This window comes from Cryptotermes secundus, unplaced genomic scaffold (genome assembly GCF_002891405.2).
Source record: "Cryptotermes secundus unplaced genomic scaffold, Csec_1.0 scaffold257, whole genome shotgun sequence".
NCBI lineage: Eukaryota > Metazoa > Arthropoda > Insecta > Blattodea > Kalotermitidae > Cryptotermes > Cryptotermes secundus.
Window position 1 is genome coordinate 265510 of NW_019734352.1, and position 20071 is coordinate 285580.

Genomic DNA, 20071 nt, shown 5'->3' on the forward strand with positions numbered 1-20071 from the left:
GCNCCAGATTCTATAAGCCAAAAATGAGGAAACTCCAAATTAGTAGAATCTCTGAGGCAACACCCACACAGAACCTAATATCTTCTACTTATTTTCACCCTAAACTGTTGTGGTGCTGTTGTAATTCCTGGAACACATGAAGTGGAAGGTGGAGGGTGTCCAGCAGGTAAACTGAAGGAGAATTCTTGAAGCAAAGTTGTGTAGAATATAAATAGGCTACTCCTTACCATCACTTCTCCCAAACAGGTTCTTTTTCCAATACCAAAAGGAACCATCCACTCATCCTTTACAATGTTACCATATTCATCCAGGAAACGTTCAGGTCTGAAAGTTTCAGGATCACCCCAGTGTTCTTTGTCATGCAAGAGACACCACAGACTTGCTATAACTGTTGTATCCTGGAACATCCCACCAAGCAACAGACAGAAATTATGAGTTAGCACATTAGAAAGTACAAATGAAATTCACTAACTCTCTGGTAGCAGGAATCAGAGTTTCAGCATTACTAGTATCAAAGCCAATCACTGGACAAAATCCTCAGCTAGTTTCGCCAACTCCCATCCTTAAATTTATCCTACTACTTCATAATCAGCCTACCAAGAAGTTACCCCATCAGAATTCCATACACATTTCTTTTTGTTTTCCCTGTCTAGGCAACATGTTTTATCCATTGTGTCCTTAAGTTCATTACCATTACAATTCTAGGTGATCTAGTATGTAACCCACAATACTCCAAGTCACATTAACATCCTGCAAGTTTCCCAATTATTTTTTTATCTTATAGGTACAAATATGATTCTAAGCACTTTATTTTCAAACTCTTGTAATGTACACAATATCTAAATCAATAACACATGAGGCAAAATCAGTAAATAGGTCACACATGAAAGTAGCTGTAATGGGCATAATAGGTTTTCTGTGTGTATCACTAGGTAGCAGCACAGTCCACCTTCATGATAGTCTAGGTAGCAGACGCAAATGGGCATGTTCAGAGGCTGGTTTCAGAAGTAAAAAGGGCAACCACACTTGAGAAGTATACTACCGAAGAACAGCGTTTTTTTTGTGTGTCTTTTGTGAGCAAACGGGCCCAATGCAAACGATATTCATAAATATTTCCTATTTACAGTGGGAAGTGTTGGTTACATAAAGCAGTTCACGATTGGGTCAAGAAATTCTCTCAAGTATGTTCAAATGTTGCAAATGATGCCCGACCAGGTTGCCCTGTTAAGATTGCAACAGAAGCAAGTCTGCAGCGGGTGGAAGAGTTGATTTGAGCTGACATGAGGAAAACGATAGACAGTGTAGCAACTGCACTAGGGTGATCCATGGTTTAGCATACAGCATAATTCATGATTGTTTAAAGTTTCAGAAGTGTACCATAATGAATGCCCAGAGAACTGAAGGATCAAGAAAAAATTAACCAAATGGGTCTGTCCTTGCAACATCTCTTACAGTATACAGATGAAGGAGGAAATATGCTTAACAGGACTGTTACTGGGGATGAATCGTCAGTGAATCACTTCCGGCCCAAATCGAAGAGTGTTTCAATGCAACAGAAACATTCCAGTTCACCTTCAAACAAAAAGATTAAGGTTATGTCATCAGCTGGGAAGGTTATGCTTATAGTGTTTTGGAATTCTCAGGGAGTACTTTTAGCCCATTTACAGAAGCGTGGTGAAAATCTGTATTCTGCATCATACTATGAAGTTCTATTGAAGCTTCAGAATGCATTTGCAGAAAACTTCCAGGCCAACAGGCAAGAAGGGTATTGCTTCATTATGACAATGCCAGACCCCATTCAGCCTGAACAACCCAGGAGAGAATTCAATAACTACAGTGGGAACTTCTTGAACATTCGCCTTACAGCTCAGACTTGGCCCCTAGTGGCTTTTGTCTGTTTGGTCTGATAAAAAAAAAACCTTGGTGTCAAATGTTTAGCTAGTGACAAAGAAGTTGAAACAGAGGTGCGGGAGTGGCTAAGACAATAGTCGAAAAACCTTTACTACAGTTTTTGACACACTGCTAAAGCGACAGGACAAGTATATCAATATTGGTGGTGGATATGTAAAGAAATAAATGTTTTTCCATGTTCAAATATTGCATACTTTATCTTTGATATCCATTAGTGACCTATTTACTGACTCTGCCCTGAACAAAGGTAAAATATTAAAGGTGATTTTATTATAATGTGGCATATTTGCTCAAGGTAAAAACGGTGAAGCCAGCAGAGAGAGCTGTTGCTATAGAATGGCTCTGCAAACACGCCCATTGCTAGGAAACAATTTTGTAACATGTAACACTGGAATAACTGGGAAGCAGTGTTCTCTAAGCGGTCCATGCTGATAGCTACATGATGCAACAACAGGAGAACTATTGGGAGAAATGTTTTCTATGCAGTCTGTGCCAAGCCTACATAAGGGGTCGATTGTGCATCTTGAGTTATTTCAGCAGTTGGTAGCAAGTAGCTCAGCTTGGGAGCTGCAGCTGATAGGTGCCAGCCAGCGAGGACAGAAGCCATTGGACATGGAAGCCATGGGTGCTACGCTGTTGGAAGATTCCTCCAAGCAGCACAGTGAAGACTGTGTCTAAGAACAGTACTCTTTGTGTGACAGTTATCTGTAAAGTGTAGTCACAAGTTGTGACTGAAAGTGTCCAGTAAATCCAGTTACCAATCCGAACCCCATCTATAATTGCTCTATCATGTGACAATAAGTTTTCATGAAAAATTGCATAGCAATTTGATAGGTCTCATTTCTTCTACATAATTGCCCTCTTTTTTAATGTTGTCAACTGACCCACAGGTTCCTTATTTCCACCATTTGCTCATTTCAAATGAAACTACATCAGTGCTGATCTTTTTTCAGTTGTCCTGGATATAATAATCATTCTGCACCTTAACCTCAACAAGGTAATGTCAATAGCCAGACCCTGCATCAGCAGCACTTGTACACTCTCCTTTCAATCAGTTCACCCATTCATAAATTTCCCTTCAGCTTAGACAGTCATTACCAAAATAAGCTGTCATTCTGTAAATTTCACCAGGTTCACACCTTCTGACCACAAATTATTATTCTTTGGTACATTTTATCAATGGCACAACTAAGTTAAATTTACCACTACTCAAAATGCAATGAAAATGAACTAGATTTAAATGAGGGAAGGTTCATATAGTTTGGATCTTCCATCTTTTTAGTGCTACCAATATCACTTTTAAAGTAAACAAAAACTACATTAATTGGTTTTCTCTACTTCATATGACTGACTATATTAGTCTTTAAGTAATAAATCCAATACCATAACAAACAAATGAACTTATATTACAGTAAAGAAATCTATCGCAGTATACCTTAGGGATGTTATAGCCATTTAGAGTTAAATCTTGAGTAACACGATGTGCTGGTGAAACTGGAGCTACAGTGTTGATACGCATTACCTCATACAAGACAGCATCAACGTACTGCAGTCTGCAAAATGTAGTTCATTCACATCAGTACTACTATACAGAGTATAGAGGCTACAAATTAGAAAAAAAAAGGATGCTACTATTTTAAAAATTGTGGAAATATGTATTTTAAATTGGAATATACATATTTTCCAAATATGTTCCTTCAAAATTTTCTATACTTCAATGACCTTGATATTCATTTACTACTGACACAAATATATACTGTTGAAAAGTTAAACACACTACAGATACCACACTATACAGTCATAATATCTTTTTCCCTTTAGTAGGATTTACAGATACACATCTGGCACAAACAGTCAATAATATTATACATCGTTGATAGCTTTTATTATTCACTTCATATTTCAGTTTGAAGGAACCATCATCAGGTGGGTGGTAAGTGCATAGATACCAGATTTCATAGATATGAACCTTGAATGAGTGTGTCTGTAAATCCTATTAAACTGACACAGATACTGTTCAACCTGTGAACATTCTTTTTCCTTGTATTTTATTAAACACACACCATGTTTCTTTTTTGTTGGTTATTTAATGCTTTCATTATTAGCACTATAGAGCTTGGGATAATAGGATGATTGATAAATTTGAAAGATTCAGAGGCAAGAATTCATGACCTAATCGATGTATCATCATGGAAATTTCCTGGAAGGAAAACCACAAAAGAACCTCCATCAGGATTGGCTGTCAAACTGATGACCTCCTGAATACAAGTTTAGATTGTCATTTCTAGATCACCTTCAGTCACAGGCACACAGGCTGATGTGTCCTTCTAAGTATCAGTGTTCTGTTTTCTGAAGCATATGGACAAGCAAGTAATGAAAATATAAACATTTTCACTAAAGCATAAAATAAATATATAAATTCCACAGAATTATATATATAAAATCTTAAATATTAAATTATGTGATCAACCAATAAAACCTAAATTATATGAACATCTGAGGATCCCCTAACTTAAAAAAAATCCAATGGAAGACAAAACTCATCTGATCAAGACATTACTCACTATCATTTACAAGACCAAAATGTTTATTTCTGTGTTTATAAGAGCCTTCCACTGGATCCTATCATGAGCCAGATGACTAGTCAATATTCTCATGTAATATTACCTTAAAATCCACTTTAATATTATGCTCCCACCTATGCCTCGACCGCCAACATATGACTACTATTAATTCCTATTCTAATCATAATTCAAATTCCAAGCTCCTAAATGATAACATGGATAATATTACAACTGACAACCAACCACGTTACTGCGTACCCCCATCAGGTAATATGTATAAAATACAATTAGTTACACTCTGTAGCTTTGGTATATTGTATATTGATTTCTTCTCCCTCTCACCTATTACATTCTTACACTGATGTCATAGTTCTATCTTTATACAAAATATTTAACCAGATGCCTTCATCCAATTTAGTATAAAAGTTCTTTTCTCCTTGTCAATATTAAGGTTCTCTTAAAGCTAATAAAGTTATCTTAGGCTTTGGTTTCTATACCTTGGTCTGTCATCTAAGTGTGGACGCCTGTCTCTTCCAACCACATCATCAAGCATATTTTGAACCTTCCTCTGTACCTCTGGGTATAAAACAGCATAGAGCACAGTAAAGCTAAGAGTATTGCTCACAGATTCTGCGCCAGCCGCAAATAAGTCAAAACACGTGATGATTAGACCATCTTCTACAAACAGAAAACCATACTTGGAAAGATCAGGAATTTCTGTCTGATAATACTCAGTGTCATGTACTGGCACTTTTCTAAAAGAATACAAAAGTAAACATATATTTATTATATAGTGTTCAGTTTTACACTTTCACATTCACAGTACTCATATGTTGTTTTTTATAATCTATAAAAAAATGAAAAATCATATCATTTATTATTTTTCTGCATTCATAAATTCATTCCTAAAATACAGCATGGATGCAATTTCTGAAAAATTTGGGAAGTTAAGGTCAAGTATATGAAGGTGTTAGATATTTATTAAATGGCTGGTGGGAATATATTTTGTTTTATTTTCTCAATGTTGGTTTCATTAATAAATTTTTATTGTAGCATAGAAAATAGAAAGTATTAATGGATAAATGACACATGAAAATAGCCAGCTAACACACAGGAGAAAGTTTGTGATTGAAGTTTTCCAAACTCAGCAGAAACTGCAGCAGTCACTTGCATGGAAACCAAAGGTCCATTTCCATGTTCACAAGATCTTGTCACTGGACTTTATACAGAGCTAAATGAATCCAGTCTGGATACTCATACCCTATTTCTTCAATATCTCATCTAACACCATTTTCATACCCATACCATACCAACTATAACCTGTAACAGGCCGTGAAGGCCCATAGGGTTATGAGAGGTTGAGTCTCCCACATTTTCTCTAGACCTTAGGCACTGGCCGCCCTTTACCCCCAGGAAAATTTCTAGTACTCATTTCTCTTAGAGGCTGAGTTGACCCCAGAGACATAATGCAGCTGGAAGGATTAGGTCAATTGAAAAATCCTCTGACCTCTTCAAGATTCGATCCCGCAGCCTTCCAGCTTGTAGCATAGTGCCTCAACCAACTACGATACCGCGTGCCCTCATCATGTAATACGTATAAAATACAATTACAGTTACACTATATAGCTTTGGTAGGTCACTCATCCCAGACAAAATGGGCAACTGGGTTTTTGGAGCCTCCTGTATACACATGCATATGATCACACACCAGACAAAGTAAATGATAAAATTGCCACACAAGGTGATATAAATGGTAACATTTTGTATGTGGTTAAGTACATGAAGATACATGATGGAGTTTAAGTAAAAGTCCAAACAGTCTTACTGTTGTAACTAGATGGAAGTGCATGGTGAGTTTCATGCTTCATCCACTTTACCTTTGGGGAAAGAGTTCCAATGAATAGGAGGCTGGGTGGGCCTCAGTGTCAGATTGGATGTTATGACAAAGAGAAAAATTCCTGCTTCTACTGAACCATTCATCTAGCCCTTAGTCAGTCATTTTACTGACTAGGATGTCCTGGTTTGTAATCTATACAAATAACTGTTAGAATTTGTGACACATTCAAAGTAACGACAAAAGTGCCAGCAACATTTAATGGATTAATAACCGTCATTCTTATGTTAAGTGGTGTGTAATCCCTTTCAGAATTTTTGACTTGATAATCTCGGAATATATACTGTCTGTAGTGTCATGACACAAAAAACAGAAAAAGTTCTTGTTTACTGAGAAGGTCTTCAAAGAATAATAAGTACTATCATATATCTCTTAAAATATGATTCAACCACACAATACCTGAAAAAGTTGAGGTTTTGTTGCCACTTTGATACTTCATTTCTTTCAAGTAGACATCAATGAAGTCTCTGAGGTCATTTTCTTTGAAGGTCTTGTCATGTTCTCTGATAACATTCTGAAAACAACAACTTATTGTACAGAATGACACGAAAGTTAGTTAACTCATTAGTAAAATGTACTGTCATGTGTTGGGTGTATAACGCGACAAATAACTTTATGCCACATTGAATATAGCGAATTTATTCCACTCGCTCTTACAATCACACAGTTTACAATCTCACAATTACTACTGCCATCTGCAGCATCACAATTTATCACATCAAATCTTCCAACCATGTGTTCGGTTCTTCTTCCTGCGACTGCCGGTATATTCCAACTGTCTTCGGCAGCTGCTACGTTTTAACTTAACTCCTTAGTCAAAGTCAAAGTCACATTGCGACTGACGGTCAGTCAGTCTGTCTGTCTTCGTGTCGAGCCCCATTAATTGCTGTTTATATATACAATATATACAAGGCCTCTGTCAATCCAGGCTCAGTACAGCAGATTTTGCCCAATTTCTAGTAGTATTCGCTACCACAGTAGTCTAGTCACTATAGTGTTCGCTGCTCCTTATTCAGGCTGGACACGGACAACAGAGAACACCTTGCTGCTCGGCAACATATCAGGTACTGTTGTCAGGTGTTTCTACCTACGCATTGCTTAGCAATAGTCGCNGCCTGCCTCCACACGGGGTTAACTCCTTATGCAGTGTGGTTCTCTTATAAACCCTCAGCCAGACAATGGGAAAACGCCTCGCTTCGTTGCTTTGTCGTGGTGTTTATGGGCATTGCTGGGCAATGCTGTCGGGAGTTTACTGCTGCATAGCAACCGCGGCATCCCCCGCTACGTCACCGCGGGGGAGGGGATGGAGTGTTGACTGGCCTGTTACCGTAGTAGCAACAACGCCCGATGTTGTTACGTCACCGCTGGTGGGGGAGGGGATGTCCTCCATAGCGCAATACGTCACAGTACATTAAAATACAATAGAAGTATCTTTAATACTTATTGAACTTATAAAATATTGTTTGATATGACATCCTCCATGTTCAATGCACAACCCATAATGCTGTGATAGTGCTTAATGAATTGACTGACAGGTTAAATCTGGATATTCCAGTTAATACAAGAGAATGTTTTAGATTAACTGACTTTTAGGCCACTCTGTATTTTATATTATTGGTAGTAAGGATTCTATAGGTCAATGTACATGACTTTCATGTCCATCATGTTCTTCATTGCTTATGTTATTTTACTGTCCATTTGACATCAAAATACAGATTGAACTAATTCATGAGGAACCTACTACTACTACTACTACTACTACTACTACTACTACTACTANCAGCAGCAGTAGTATTTGGAGAAGGAGGAGCAGTAGTCTGTAAGAAGCATATTTACAATTGCAAGCAATACAAAATAGTTAACATACATCAGTAGCAGATATTAATATATTTCTATGAATGATAATAAAAAAAAATGGGTATCTGGGTTTCATCAAGTGGCTGGTAAGTTCAACTTCAATTTGTGGTGTCCAGTTTGCTTCCTTTCTTTCTGAGTTAAGAATTTGATGTTGGTAAAATACTACAGGTGCCACTCACTTTGAAAAATGCCTTGAGATTATTAATATGCTCCTGATTTTCCTTGTAGCCTGATATTTGAGGAGCAATTTTTTTGAGAGCAGGAACAGCATTTACAATTCCTCCAGTCTGAGAGCCTCTACGAAATAGGCGAGTAAGAGCATGGAGAAGAGCTTGAAGGCGATCATCATCTCGTGAATATCTTGCTCCTGCCACCAGAGCCCAAATCACATTCACTGTTGAGGGCCCAAAATATCCAGACACCTTAAACACACAGAAAATAAGTTATTTAAATATTACTTCTTATACAGATCATAAGATCACCATATCAGAACTTTGTGAACGTGAGGGACAGTTGACCTTGCACAGAGTTCACATAAGACTGCAGGTTCACACTACCAACCACTATTTCCATCCATATTTCTATGATGATAGTGATGATGATGATGATAACGATGACGATTACAACAACGAAGATAATTATGACAATGATCCTTTATCTTCTGCTTTATTTCTTTTTCTTTAAGTTCTTATTTAACAACGCTCTCGCTATCAAGACTACTTAGCAGTGATTTTCTTTCTCATTTATTATCATCAACACTGTCACCATCATCTTTGTCGTCATGAAAATTACCAAGTTGCTGTTGAACATGAGTAATATTATCTGTCCACAGTGTGATCCTAATTAACATTAAAGAGTTTCCAGTATTGCCAAGGGCTGGTGGTGTAGCCAAATACTTTTAACACTGGCTATAACGAGCAAAATGATACAATTAACAATTTTCTTCTTCAGTGATTAATTATAAACACTGTAGTGAAATTAAAGCTTTCCTTCTCTGAGCTACATATTTCCATCTTTCAAAGTTGTATTTGTATCCTTATAAATGTGAATCTATTTTCTACATGATATGTGCTTCTGTGGATTGCTTTACCAGAGTTATTCGAATTGTGTGGGATGTATTATTCAAGCTGCAAAAAGTACATAAGATCAACTTTCTTCTTCAACTACTGCATTAATATTATCCATAGATTCATATATTTCCCTACATGGCTTGTACTTTTAGGTCTTGTTTTCAGTTAAGTTGTCAAAATTATATAGAATGAAACTACTGAAGCTATACAAACTATATCTGACATTGCTTTGTACAATATGGTAATTTCAGGACAGCAGCCTCTTTATCTGTAAATAAATCAGTGTGCAAGAACAGTATTTGTATTATTTGTACCGATCATTTTTCTTCAATTTCCAATAGCTCAATAAAACACTTTTGTACAATTAAGCTTTAGAAACCATTACACAAAGTTATCACCTGAAATTCTTCACGTTGTCTTAGCTCTTTTACGATATCTTCAACTTCTTCAATAATTGAAGCTACCATGATACTCCTACCAAATCCAAGATCTCTCAGATGATGCAGGGTAAAGCGCCGCTGTTCTACCCAAAATGGGCCATCACTGAAGAAAACACCTGGAATAATATACAGATAAATATCTTCAATTCAGTGAAGTGTTAAAGAAAGAGTGTAAATGTTTAATAAGGCAGTTAGCAGTAATTCAGATTGACAATCCAATGCAATACATAACATTTCTGGCTTAGCTCATGAGTTACTGTTCTGGTGGATCAGTTTTACAACAAAATTTAGAAGAAAGCATTTAACACTATTATAAAAGCATATTAACTCTGTCCGGTGTGATTAATAATTTTTTCTCCTTTTTAATCTTTCATCCCTGACATTGTTCGGTCTAAAAGACCATCTTCAGAAGGATATATCAATACAGGCAGAAAATACTATTACAATGTGACTGGTCAATATCAATTCATAAAAAAAAAGTAACGCTATCCTTGTAACAGGCCGTGAAAGACCATAGGGTTGTGAGAGGTTGAGGGTCCCACATTATCTAGACAATCGGCTCATAGATGGCGGTAAGGTTGTCAGCCTTACGTGCCGGCCGCGCTTTACTCCCCAGGAAAAGTATTTAATTAAATCCCGGTACTCATTTCTGTTAGAGCCTGAGTCAACCCCAGGGCCATAGTGCAGCTGGAAGGTTTAGGTGAACTGAAAAAAAATCCAATGACCTCATTGGGACTTGAAACTGCGCAATATCAATTCATACATACAGTATAATTACATTACACTGAATATGAAATCTGACCCTTTAACAAGTACAGCGATGTGCATGAATATATTAAAATGTTGTAAATTTTCAAAATTAGTTTGTTTACAAGTTTGATTTAAAAAGATTTTGTTAAAGTTAGAACCAATTTGGTTCGTGTTATTTATACTGCCTCTCTTTAAAGGAAGTTGAGTGTCCCCTACGTCGAGGCTCCACTGTTTAATGAATAGGACTCTTTCGTGTTGTCCTGTTGTTCGGGCTGCACTGTGTTGTCAAAACTGAAACATGTCAAGGATGAAACAGTAAAAAAGATAAAAAAATTGCATCAGTCACACTGGATGTAGTTGGTAACCTTTTATAATATTGCTAGTGTGACGGACCAGGATGAATCAAATTGCTTTTAACTTAGTTTATGTTGGTCTTGTGGCTACTCATGAAAATCTTAAGAAGTAAATAAAATATATCTAACAGTACCAGTAGTCCAAAATCGGAATTTAACTTGAGATTTATTTCACTTTAGCTTAATTTCAGACACAAATTCAAAGTTTCAAATTTATTCATGGAATGATAATTTTCAGTCAGATATTGCCATTCATAGTCCGTTTTCACAGATCAGTTTTGTCAGTACCACTAGTATTTCTAATTAATCCTAATATCCCTCAACAAAACCAGAGCATATGCACATTACAATTTCCTTTCAATAAGACCCCCATAAGTCTCTGAACAACTCCGAGAAAACATATGAATTATGTGCTGGCTGACACTAATTTCAAGCCCCTGCTACCATATTTAAACATTCAATTAGTCACGTTATATCCCATGTTGAAATGACACACAAGCAATGCACACTGGAACAGTGACTGTTCAAATCCAAAACCTATGCCAAAAGTGGTTTTGTAAGGAAAGTAAGGAGAAAATTGGATAAAAAATTTCAGGATGTTACAGTTCCAAATAAAGAAACTATTCATTAATCATAAATTAATTAATGTAGTGCAGGGTCATTAGTGAACCAAAAAATAACAGACTCAAAATGCCAAGTGCTCAATGAAGAGAAAACTGGATGAAATTGGTGTTATGCTTGACAGTAATTCTTGAAAGTCTCTCAGACACCTTGTACAACAGACAGGGTTCAGAAACATCAACTTGAAGAGCCACAAACTTGTCAAATTGAAACTATACAAGATAATAGTAGACAGATGGCACATAATGCACAAGCTTGTTTCATGGATGCTACTGAACAATTTACTGAGGGAGCAGAAGAAAATTGCACAGACTCCTGATTTGATGAGTCTGCCAGCAATAAATGCAAGATGAAGTGATTAGTTCTGCCTCTTCTGCCAGAGCAGTAGAACTATTTTCAATAGTACTCAGACAATTGCCTTGCATAGCACTAACCATTTTTTCCGCAACATCCTGACATAAATATCAGATTCATTTACAAGTGTTCTTCGATTTCTGTCCTTTAATTTTTACATCACATTCTCCTTCCCCTAATATTTACAATTTCTGGGGGGGGGGACGTATTACCGTGGTTTTTGTTAGAAGCTGCATTCTTTAATTTATGTTTCAACATGGATAATTCCTGTCACAATTTAGAATATCTTAAATCTGCTACTAGCTTCGAGTTTCTAATTTACATCACATCATTAAGATGAAGAATATTTTTGCTGTCTGAAAATGATTCCAATAATAAAATATTTCAAACTGAAACTTACCAAGCTTCCTGTTGAAATTTTCTTGCCTAAAGTTTGCATTCTCAGGCCTTCCCTGGAATTCTTCCCTCCGCAAAGCTTCAAGAACCTCAGTGGGTCCACAGATTGCCACAGCTGGTTGGGAGCCTAGCATAAGACCCACCACAGGGCCATACTGCTTCAACCACTTTTCCATCCTCAAATGAAGGTATTTTGAAGGGATAAATGGAACACATCCCACTATAGGTAAGCATATTGGACCTACATCAAATACGTATGATTCACATTAGATTACTGATCAAAAAATTTCACATAATGTGGTCATTACTCTGTAGTGGCAGGCAATACCATCCATTAATTGTACACCTAACTCTATCGGACATGGTAGTCCCATTTCCATAGTTTCATCTTATTGACTAATATACTTAAGTTCAATTATGTTCTGTAAAAATAGAAAAGAATTCAGTATTAAAGACCGTGTATCACATACAACCTGCATGAAGGTGACTTTAATTTATGTCTTAATTTCTTATAGTTACAAGCAAACTTATGAAAGACAGTAGATATTTCACATATGTTATAAGCTACAATTAAAGCTACTTTCCTTTATCTACTTTCCACGGTCTTAAACAGACATATAAAAATTTATTGAGACATTCATCCAAATATTCATCCATGATTGGCTAAAATAATTAAAAATTTACTTTAGGGGAATATACAGCTATGGATTTGGCTGTCTTTTCTCCAGGAAAGCATGTTTGTTGTTGAATGGGCAAAATACCGCCACATGTAGTCATAAAGTTAAAATGCCGAAGACTCAGCTGATATTTGAAAATCATTTGGTAGATTATAACATGGAAACTTTACACTGAATTAGTCATAAGAACATGAATGTTTGATTATTATTGTCGTGTATGAAACATAAGTACTCACCCGGTGGGAAATTTCTGGGCTTCCCCTTAATAATACTGAAGATAAGACAGACCACCAGACAAGCCAGAACAATTGTAAGAAACATCCTGTAATGGCACAAGAAACGAACAAATCATTAAAAAAAAAAACATTATGGTCTATACAACAGCCATCCTGTCTTAACAAATCGAAAGCTCTAATTTATAAACAATATTGTTTTAGTTGAAGAGCAAGTGAATAAAAGAATACATAATCAGAACATAAACGAAAATTGTGATTTTCTGGGTTAGGACACAATACAGTTTACTGCTTCCAGCTTCACTGTAGCCACTCCCCATAAGCCCTCATGGTGTAGTGCCTAATTAGGCAAGCACAGGGACAACTTTACCTTACTTTTACACTATTGCATTTTTAAACAAGCAACAGACAGAGAGAGAGAGAGTGAGTGAGTGTATGTGTGTGCGCGCGCGTGTTAGTAATCCATATGGTAAAGCTCTAGATCCCTACATTCCTTGTATGTACTTGAGTAAGGTAAAATTTTAAGGCCGCGCCATAGCTCAAGTGGTTAGTTGCTGGCTTCCCATCGCAGCGGCCCGGGTTCGACCCCGGATCTGGTCAAGTGGGATTTGTGGTGGGCAAAGTACCGCTGGGGCAGGTTTTCTCCGAGTATTTCGGTTTCCTTTGCCAATCTTCATTCCACCAATTGCTCCACAATCACCCTCACCTATCATCTGGGGCTGGTACAATAGGCCAGAAGTGGTCGCAGTACAAGGGACTTAGTCCCACCCCACTAGCAATAAAAAAAAGGTAAAAATTTGATAATAAACTGAACCATCTATTTAACTATAAACTCCTTGGCTTGAGTACGCAAGCGAACTATACCGACCGAGCGACCGCCGCTTTTCGGCGAAGCTAGTGCCAACTTTTGCGGATAGAGAGTGTCGCGTGGTCAGCGCAACGAATTCCCACGGCCGTTAATCTCGTTTTTCTAGACCTGGACCAAAGAAATAAGTAAGTAAATTTGGAAATGCTGAGGACCATAGTCAACTTCTTTACGTTAAATAATACACTGTATAAACCTGCGTGTGATTAGTGCGGTTGTCGTGTCGTGCACAAGTAACGTCTGGTCTCCCCTGCGTTGAATCATGTTTTCGAAGAAGCGGGAGTGTAACTTACAACTGGTTAGCTTGGGGCACGCGGTAGCATAGTTGGTTACGTTGCTGTTTCCTTGTCTCCTGAAAATGAATTTCGTTGATGATAATATATCGTAGATTTGAATTATGTCTGTTTACTTGGTGTAGATATATATATTATTGATTAATGTAAGTACCTATTGGTGTGCAGTTTCGTTCCTTCTACTGATGTGGTGTTGCATCTGATTTGTTGTTGCGAATGGACTGAAGTTCTCGCAAAGTAAAATCAGGAGTAGTATAGTTTGGGGGGGGGAGTGATGTAGCTTTTGTCTTCTTTTTGGGTGGTGGTCAGGGAAGACGAATTGGTGAATGATTTATTATTATGTAGGTTACACTTTATGATCAGATCGAATATGGGATTATGTTATATTTATATATGTATTGTTCGTTTTTAATTTTTGTTCACTAACACTGTGTACGTAAAAACGTTCCCACGTATTTAATAGACCCTTCTTCCGATGTGGATTATATCTATTGTTTTCTCTATTGTGTCGTATGTGTTGTGTAAATTTGGAGTTCAGTTTGTTACTTTTTATTGCTTGGATTTGTTCCTTAAAGCATATTCCAAATATTCTGCATTTATACTAAAGGATAAAAAAAATGCCTTTCTTATCTATGGATGTTATCAACAGTCACGCTGCACACTTGATAAGCAACAGGCATACCAAAAAAAATATGTGGCATACACGAAGGAACTATACTGACTTCATTAAAAACTATGTAAACACAAGAACACATCGCAGTAGCGCGAAGACACAGCAGTTCTCCCGAATTCCAGCGCACCTGAGGATGGCCAAGTAGGTCGAAACATGTAGTGCAGTGACGAATTTTAGATCTTCATATTCTTGTATGGTGGGCGGTAAACAACTGAATATAAATTCTAAAATACCAACTTCAACAGGACGCTAAGATACATCATGAGGTAACGCTTCTGACTTGTAGCCTGGTGGTGTCCGGTTCAAATCTCAACTGAGACACCTACTATCCTGACGATTTTCGTGGTTTTACTCCTTTCCTTCCTAGCAAATTCCGGCACAGAACCTCAAAATAGGCTAAGACCGCTAGCTTCCACATCATTTCCACTTCAACATTCGGAAACCATCCTACCTTTCGACGCTGTATATTCTCAGATATTGACAGGGTCGTTACATAAACCATAAATAAATAAGTGAAGGCGTCTCTCAAGAAAATTCAGAACTGAATTCGTCTTGTCACGAAAAAAGAAGTTGTGTACCTCTATATACAGTAAAGGGTCTTACCTCTTAGTCGCTCTGTTGTTGAACTATTTCAATGCAAGTCACTGCACTATACGGTACTCGAATGTCGCAGGCACTTAAGCGGGGTTTCCCGTTCCGCGTCACTTTAACTCCACAGAAAGGGCTCACACATATCAGGAAAAGAGGGAATAATCATTCTTCGCTAAGACTCGTTGACACCTGCCAAGTAGTTTGATTTCAAATCGCTGAAAATCCAACACACTGATTTCAAGTTCATGTCCACATTTGAGCAAGTTAACTGGACGTTAGTAAAAGAAATAGGACTCACTGCCAGCTGCCGTCCGCGTGCCTGTCGTTTTCTTACTGAGTGAAACAGCAGCTGTGGCCGCATAAGGGAATAATAAAACGAGGCACGTTTTGATGACGAAGTGCAGAACGAAAGACAATCAGTTCGGTGTATCCAGTACACTTACTAAGGAGATACAGAGATCTGTAAATGTATGAACGACAGCGTAAAAGTTTCATGAATCATCAGGTGCAATAGGACCGAAAATATAGGGAAAAAGTTGACTTTGCTTAGGGAAACAGGATCATCGTGAACCAAACATTAAATTGCACTGCGCTTCCTCCAAGGTGGTTAACAGGCTGTCGTCTATGCAGTAGTGTCTGTACAGTGTTCCTAAAAGCACAGCAGCCCGTACTCTCCGCTACAGGTGTTTCATGTACCTACCGTCTTGCAATTCCTAAGAAACAGCAAGTTTTCTTCCTTCGCTGCACTTACTTCGGCCTGTACAAATCATTACTCCCCGGCACTCTCTTTGGCTTCATGATTTTAGTTCATTTATTTAACTTCGCTTTTCTTTCTGTTACGATATTAGAACTTGCTTCATCTTGTAACATTTTGTTACCTTTGGACTCGCTCCAAAGTAACGCATGCGGGGGAGGGGGGCTGTTTGTTTTCCGTTCAAGTTAGGTAAAGAGTCAAGTTGGAGTTCACAGCTTCCAAGCTGTTATTCAAGACAGTTTAAGTAAAGTAAAAAGTTGAATTTATTCATACTTTAATTGAAACTAGAACTTGAAACACAGTTCATACTTGTCAAGTCCTTTCAATTTGTTTTTAGGCGGCTCGACTGGTGTGAATGAGGATAAATATTCGGGTTTCCCCATGGGGAAACTTAATGAGACCACGCAGTTCATTTCATTGAGTACCGCAGTGACAGCGTTTGTCCTTCATATTGTATAACCAGAAAGTATGTTCCAAGAACTGTTCGCGACTTTCCCAATTCCTGAAACATCGCGAACTTCACGGTTGGAGTAGAACTTATTAAGAGAAAGTAAAATTTTATACTCAAATTTACAGGTGGTGAAAGCAATTTCTTTGGCCGGAGGAAGTTGGAAGACCTATAAGACGAAGAAAATGAAACTCCAAATCATTTAGCAGGGGTCCAATATTTGGGAATTTCATGGCGGTAAAGATTTATATTAGCCGATCACGGTGGCCGGTCGGTCTAAGGCATGAACTGTCTTCGCTCGCTAGAACGCAGGGATCGTGGGTTTGAATCCCACTCGAAGGCATGGAAGCTTGTATGTGCGTTTATTATCTTTGTGTTGTCCTGTGTGGAGGTAGCGGCCTTGAGACGGGCTGATCCCCCGCCCAAGGAGTCCTACCGTCTGTGTAAAAAAAGATAGCCCCAACAAAGGGCTCTTGAGATATTGATGAATAAATGAATGAAAGATTTATATTATGGTCTTACAGGTTGTAACAACATTTCGGAGTAACAAACTACCTGCATCAGCACAGTAAAAGTGATACCTACACTGGAAACAGAGGCACTATTTTCCTCTGAAGTACCCAACTCTTAGAATATACGGTATTTTAACCCAAAGGGCCACAATGCCGACCCATGATTTCCTAATACAAGCAGCAGCCATTAGGAAAGATTTTCAAAATCAATACAAATAACGGGAAATGGAAAATATCTAATCAAGTAACAAGCCGATTTGTCCCGCTCGCTTTATTCAGTTTGTCTTGGGTTGACACCTTTAAGTGACTTTTAATTTCAATGCATTTCCTAGTTGTGGTTGATGTGATCACTCATAATATACTACTAGTGTAGCTGCCTCATGAATTCCATTTTAGTCCACATTCAGATTTGCAAATAAAACACATCTTGTAGTATGTTATGCCATCGCCCTACCTAAACACTGCAACTATTCGCATATTTTGTAATCAGATATAATTTCCCAACATAGTACAATATATTTGAGGAGTGGTCTTTAGGTAAGCAGATTAGAAGAATCACTAGCTCTCTCTTCTTATTCAGGTGAGTTTTATTTTCTGTCACATTTCCCTTCACCAAAACGGTTTGAGAGCTAACAAACAGAGTTTCACTACTCTTCTCCATATGTTGGGATCATTGCTTTAAATTCAGTTACTGTTTAGTGTGCCTGATGTTGCAGATACCATTTCAATTTGTACCTTATTGATATAAAAAAAGGAAAGCTATTCCTGTACCAGACCGTGAGGGCCCATAGGGTTGTGAGACATTGAGGGTCCAACATTATCTAGACCAGACATGTCAAACTCAACTTGTGCAGAGGGCCACCTCAGCCCTATAAATAATAGTCCAGGGCTGCACTTCAAAATAGAAATATACATTAGATTTTGATTTAATTTAATTCTACTTATTATTTAGGAATACTAATTTCAATATAATTACCTAAAGTCACATATCTTACAGTTTTAAAAAGCAAGAGAATGCCATTTTTGACAAGTATCAAACAACTTTTCAATATGTAAAAAGAGAGATTACACAAGAAATTATGTTAGAAATAGCAAAACATTAAATTTCCTGCAGCCTGCTAATTTATGTCTGCGTGAGACTTCTTGTCGTCTGGTCTGCCGGAAAATTGTCTTTACAAAAAATATTTCTACTAAAATTTTAATATTGATTTTAATATCAATTAGCTCTAAAAGTTGAGGGGCCACATGTTTGACACGGCTGATCTAGACAATCAGCTCAAAGATGGCGGTAAGGTTGTCAGCCTTATGGGCCGGCCATGCTTTACTCCCCAGGAAAATTATTTAATTAATTCCTGGTAATGTTATATTTTAGCGTCCTGTTGCACTGATTTAAGTCCATGATTTATTTAATCCGTCTTGCAGTGCATACACTCATCTAACTCCTTCTCTCCCTCGCACTACATGTTTCGGCATAATAATGCCATCTTCAGGTGCTTACTTATCCACGTCAAACCAGTTCATTGCATGCCATGTTCACACACTAAAATAACCAAAACACGTATCCATCATATACCTTGTCAAACGTTAAAATATTAAAATTGTCCAGGATACCACATCGCCACGTCGCCCCTCACTACGTCAGTCACGCCCATTCTCCTTTGTTGGAGCACTCCTTCACTATCTTGTGTGTTGTGCTTTTGTTGTGTTAACACACGCAGTCGCAGGAGCACGACACAACAAAAGCACAACACACAAGATAGTGAAGGAGTGCTCCAACAAAGGAGAATGGGCGTGACTGACGTAGTGAGGGGCGACGTGGCGATGTGGTATCCTGAACAATTTTAATATTTTAACGTTTGACAAGGTATATGATGGATACGTGTTTTGGTTATTTTAGTGTGTGAACATGGCATGCAATGAACTGGTTTGACGTGGATAAGTAAGCACCTGAAGATGGCATTATTATGCCGAAACATGTAGTGCGAGGGAGAGAAGGAGTTAGATGAGTGTATGCACTGCAAGACGGATTAAATAAATCATGGACTTAATTCCTGGTACTCATTTGTTAGAGGCTGACTTGACCCCAGGGCCACAGTGTGGCTGGAAGGATTAGGTCAATTGAAAAAAATTGAACCCGTGACCTTCCGGCTTGTAGCATAGCCCCTCAACCAACTACGCTACTGCGTTCAGAAAAGAAATGTAATCTGAATTTCTAAGTTCTTGTAGTTATATTGATCATAATATTATGTCTCTGTACTGCAATGCCACTGTGTTATTTTGCAGAAAGCCTCACCTGTGTCAAGAATTTATATGAAAACAATTCTTCAGTTTAGTAACTGGAAGCAAACTATCAAGCAGTAGGTAACCTTCGTACTGATGGGCCAATCAGTCTTGAAACTGGTATTTTGTCAAGAAGTACAGATAGGAGTAAAGTGAACAAAACCCGGTATTTCAGGCCAGTACTGTGCAGCTGTTATCTGTATGTCTTAACATAAACGCTATCTGCAAGTTTCTTGAACAAGTGAATTATTCAAGAGACGTATAAATTCCCTATGGAACCCTCAGGTTCACCAATAAGATTAGAAAACCACACTAGAGCCTGTTTAAGTCAGTTAAATTCATTTCACTATGTCACCTCTTTTCTTCTCTAAAACAAATTTGAATATTATCTCCCATTTTTAAACAGGTTTTCCAAGTGGGTTCCTAACTTCTGAATTTCTGATCAAAATATATGCATTTACTGTTCTCCCATGAATACTCAAAACGTTTTCTGTCTGCTATTTTGGTATTATAATGGACTCTAAATTTAATGCTT

General features: G+C 37.7%; 1 protein-coding gene across 4 annotated transcripts; it reads right to left on the reverse strand.

Annotated features, from left to right (window-relative positions):
- Nucleotides 1-9: 9 nt before the first annotated feature.
- LOC111868805 (methyl farnesoate epoxidase) lies at nt 10-19678 on the reverse strand. Of its 4 annotated transcripts, none has more exons than XM_023859796.2 (9): nt 19550-19678; nt 13124-13209; nt 12215-12451; nt 9695-9852; nt 8406-8648; nt 6769-6883; nt 4973-5153; nt 3347-3464; nt 10-398 (listed from the first exon to the last, which is right to left on the reverse strand). In XM_023859796.2, the coding sequence occupies exons 2-9, from the start codon at nt 13206-13208 to the stop codon at nt 75-77; spliced, it is 1461 nt and encodes a 486-aa protein (XP_023715564.1). In that variant the 5' UTR covers nt 13209; nt 19550-19678; the 3' UTR covers nt 10-74. The 4 variants fall into 4 exon arrangements, with proteins under 4 accessions (XP_023715564.1, XP_023715561.1, XP_023715562.1 ...); XM_023859793.2 differs by lacking the exon at nt 19550-19678 and adding an exon at nt 15555-15861; XM_023859794.2 differs by lacking the exon at nt 19550-19678 and adding an exon at nt 14433-14535.
- Nucleotides 19679-20071: the final 393 nt, after the last annotated feature.

Excerpts from the sequence above, each read along its gene's own strand:
- LOC111868805 (XM_023859795.2), bottom strand. The coding sequence starts at position 14,249 with ATGATTCAACGCAGGGGAGACCAGACGTTACTTGTGCACGACACGACA. Across the intron at positions 13,210-14,181 it reads ACCGCACTAATCACACGCAG|GATGTTTCTTACAATTGTTC; the intron begins GTTTATACAGTG and ends GTGCCATTACAG. Across the intron at positions 12,452-13,123 it reads GCCCAGAAATTTCCCACCGG|GTCCAATATGCTTACCTATA; the intron begins GTGAGTACTTAT and ends TATTTGATGTAG.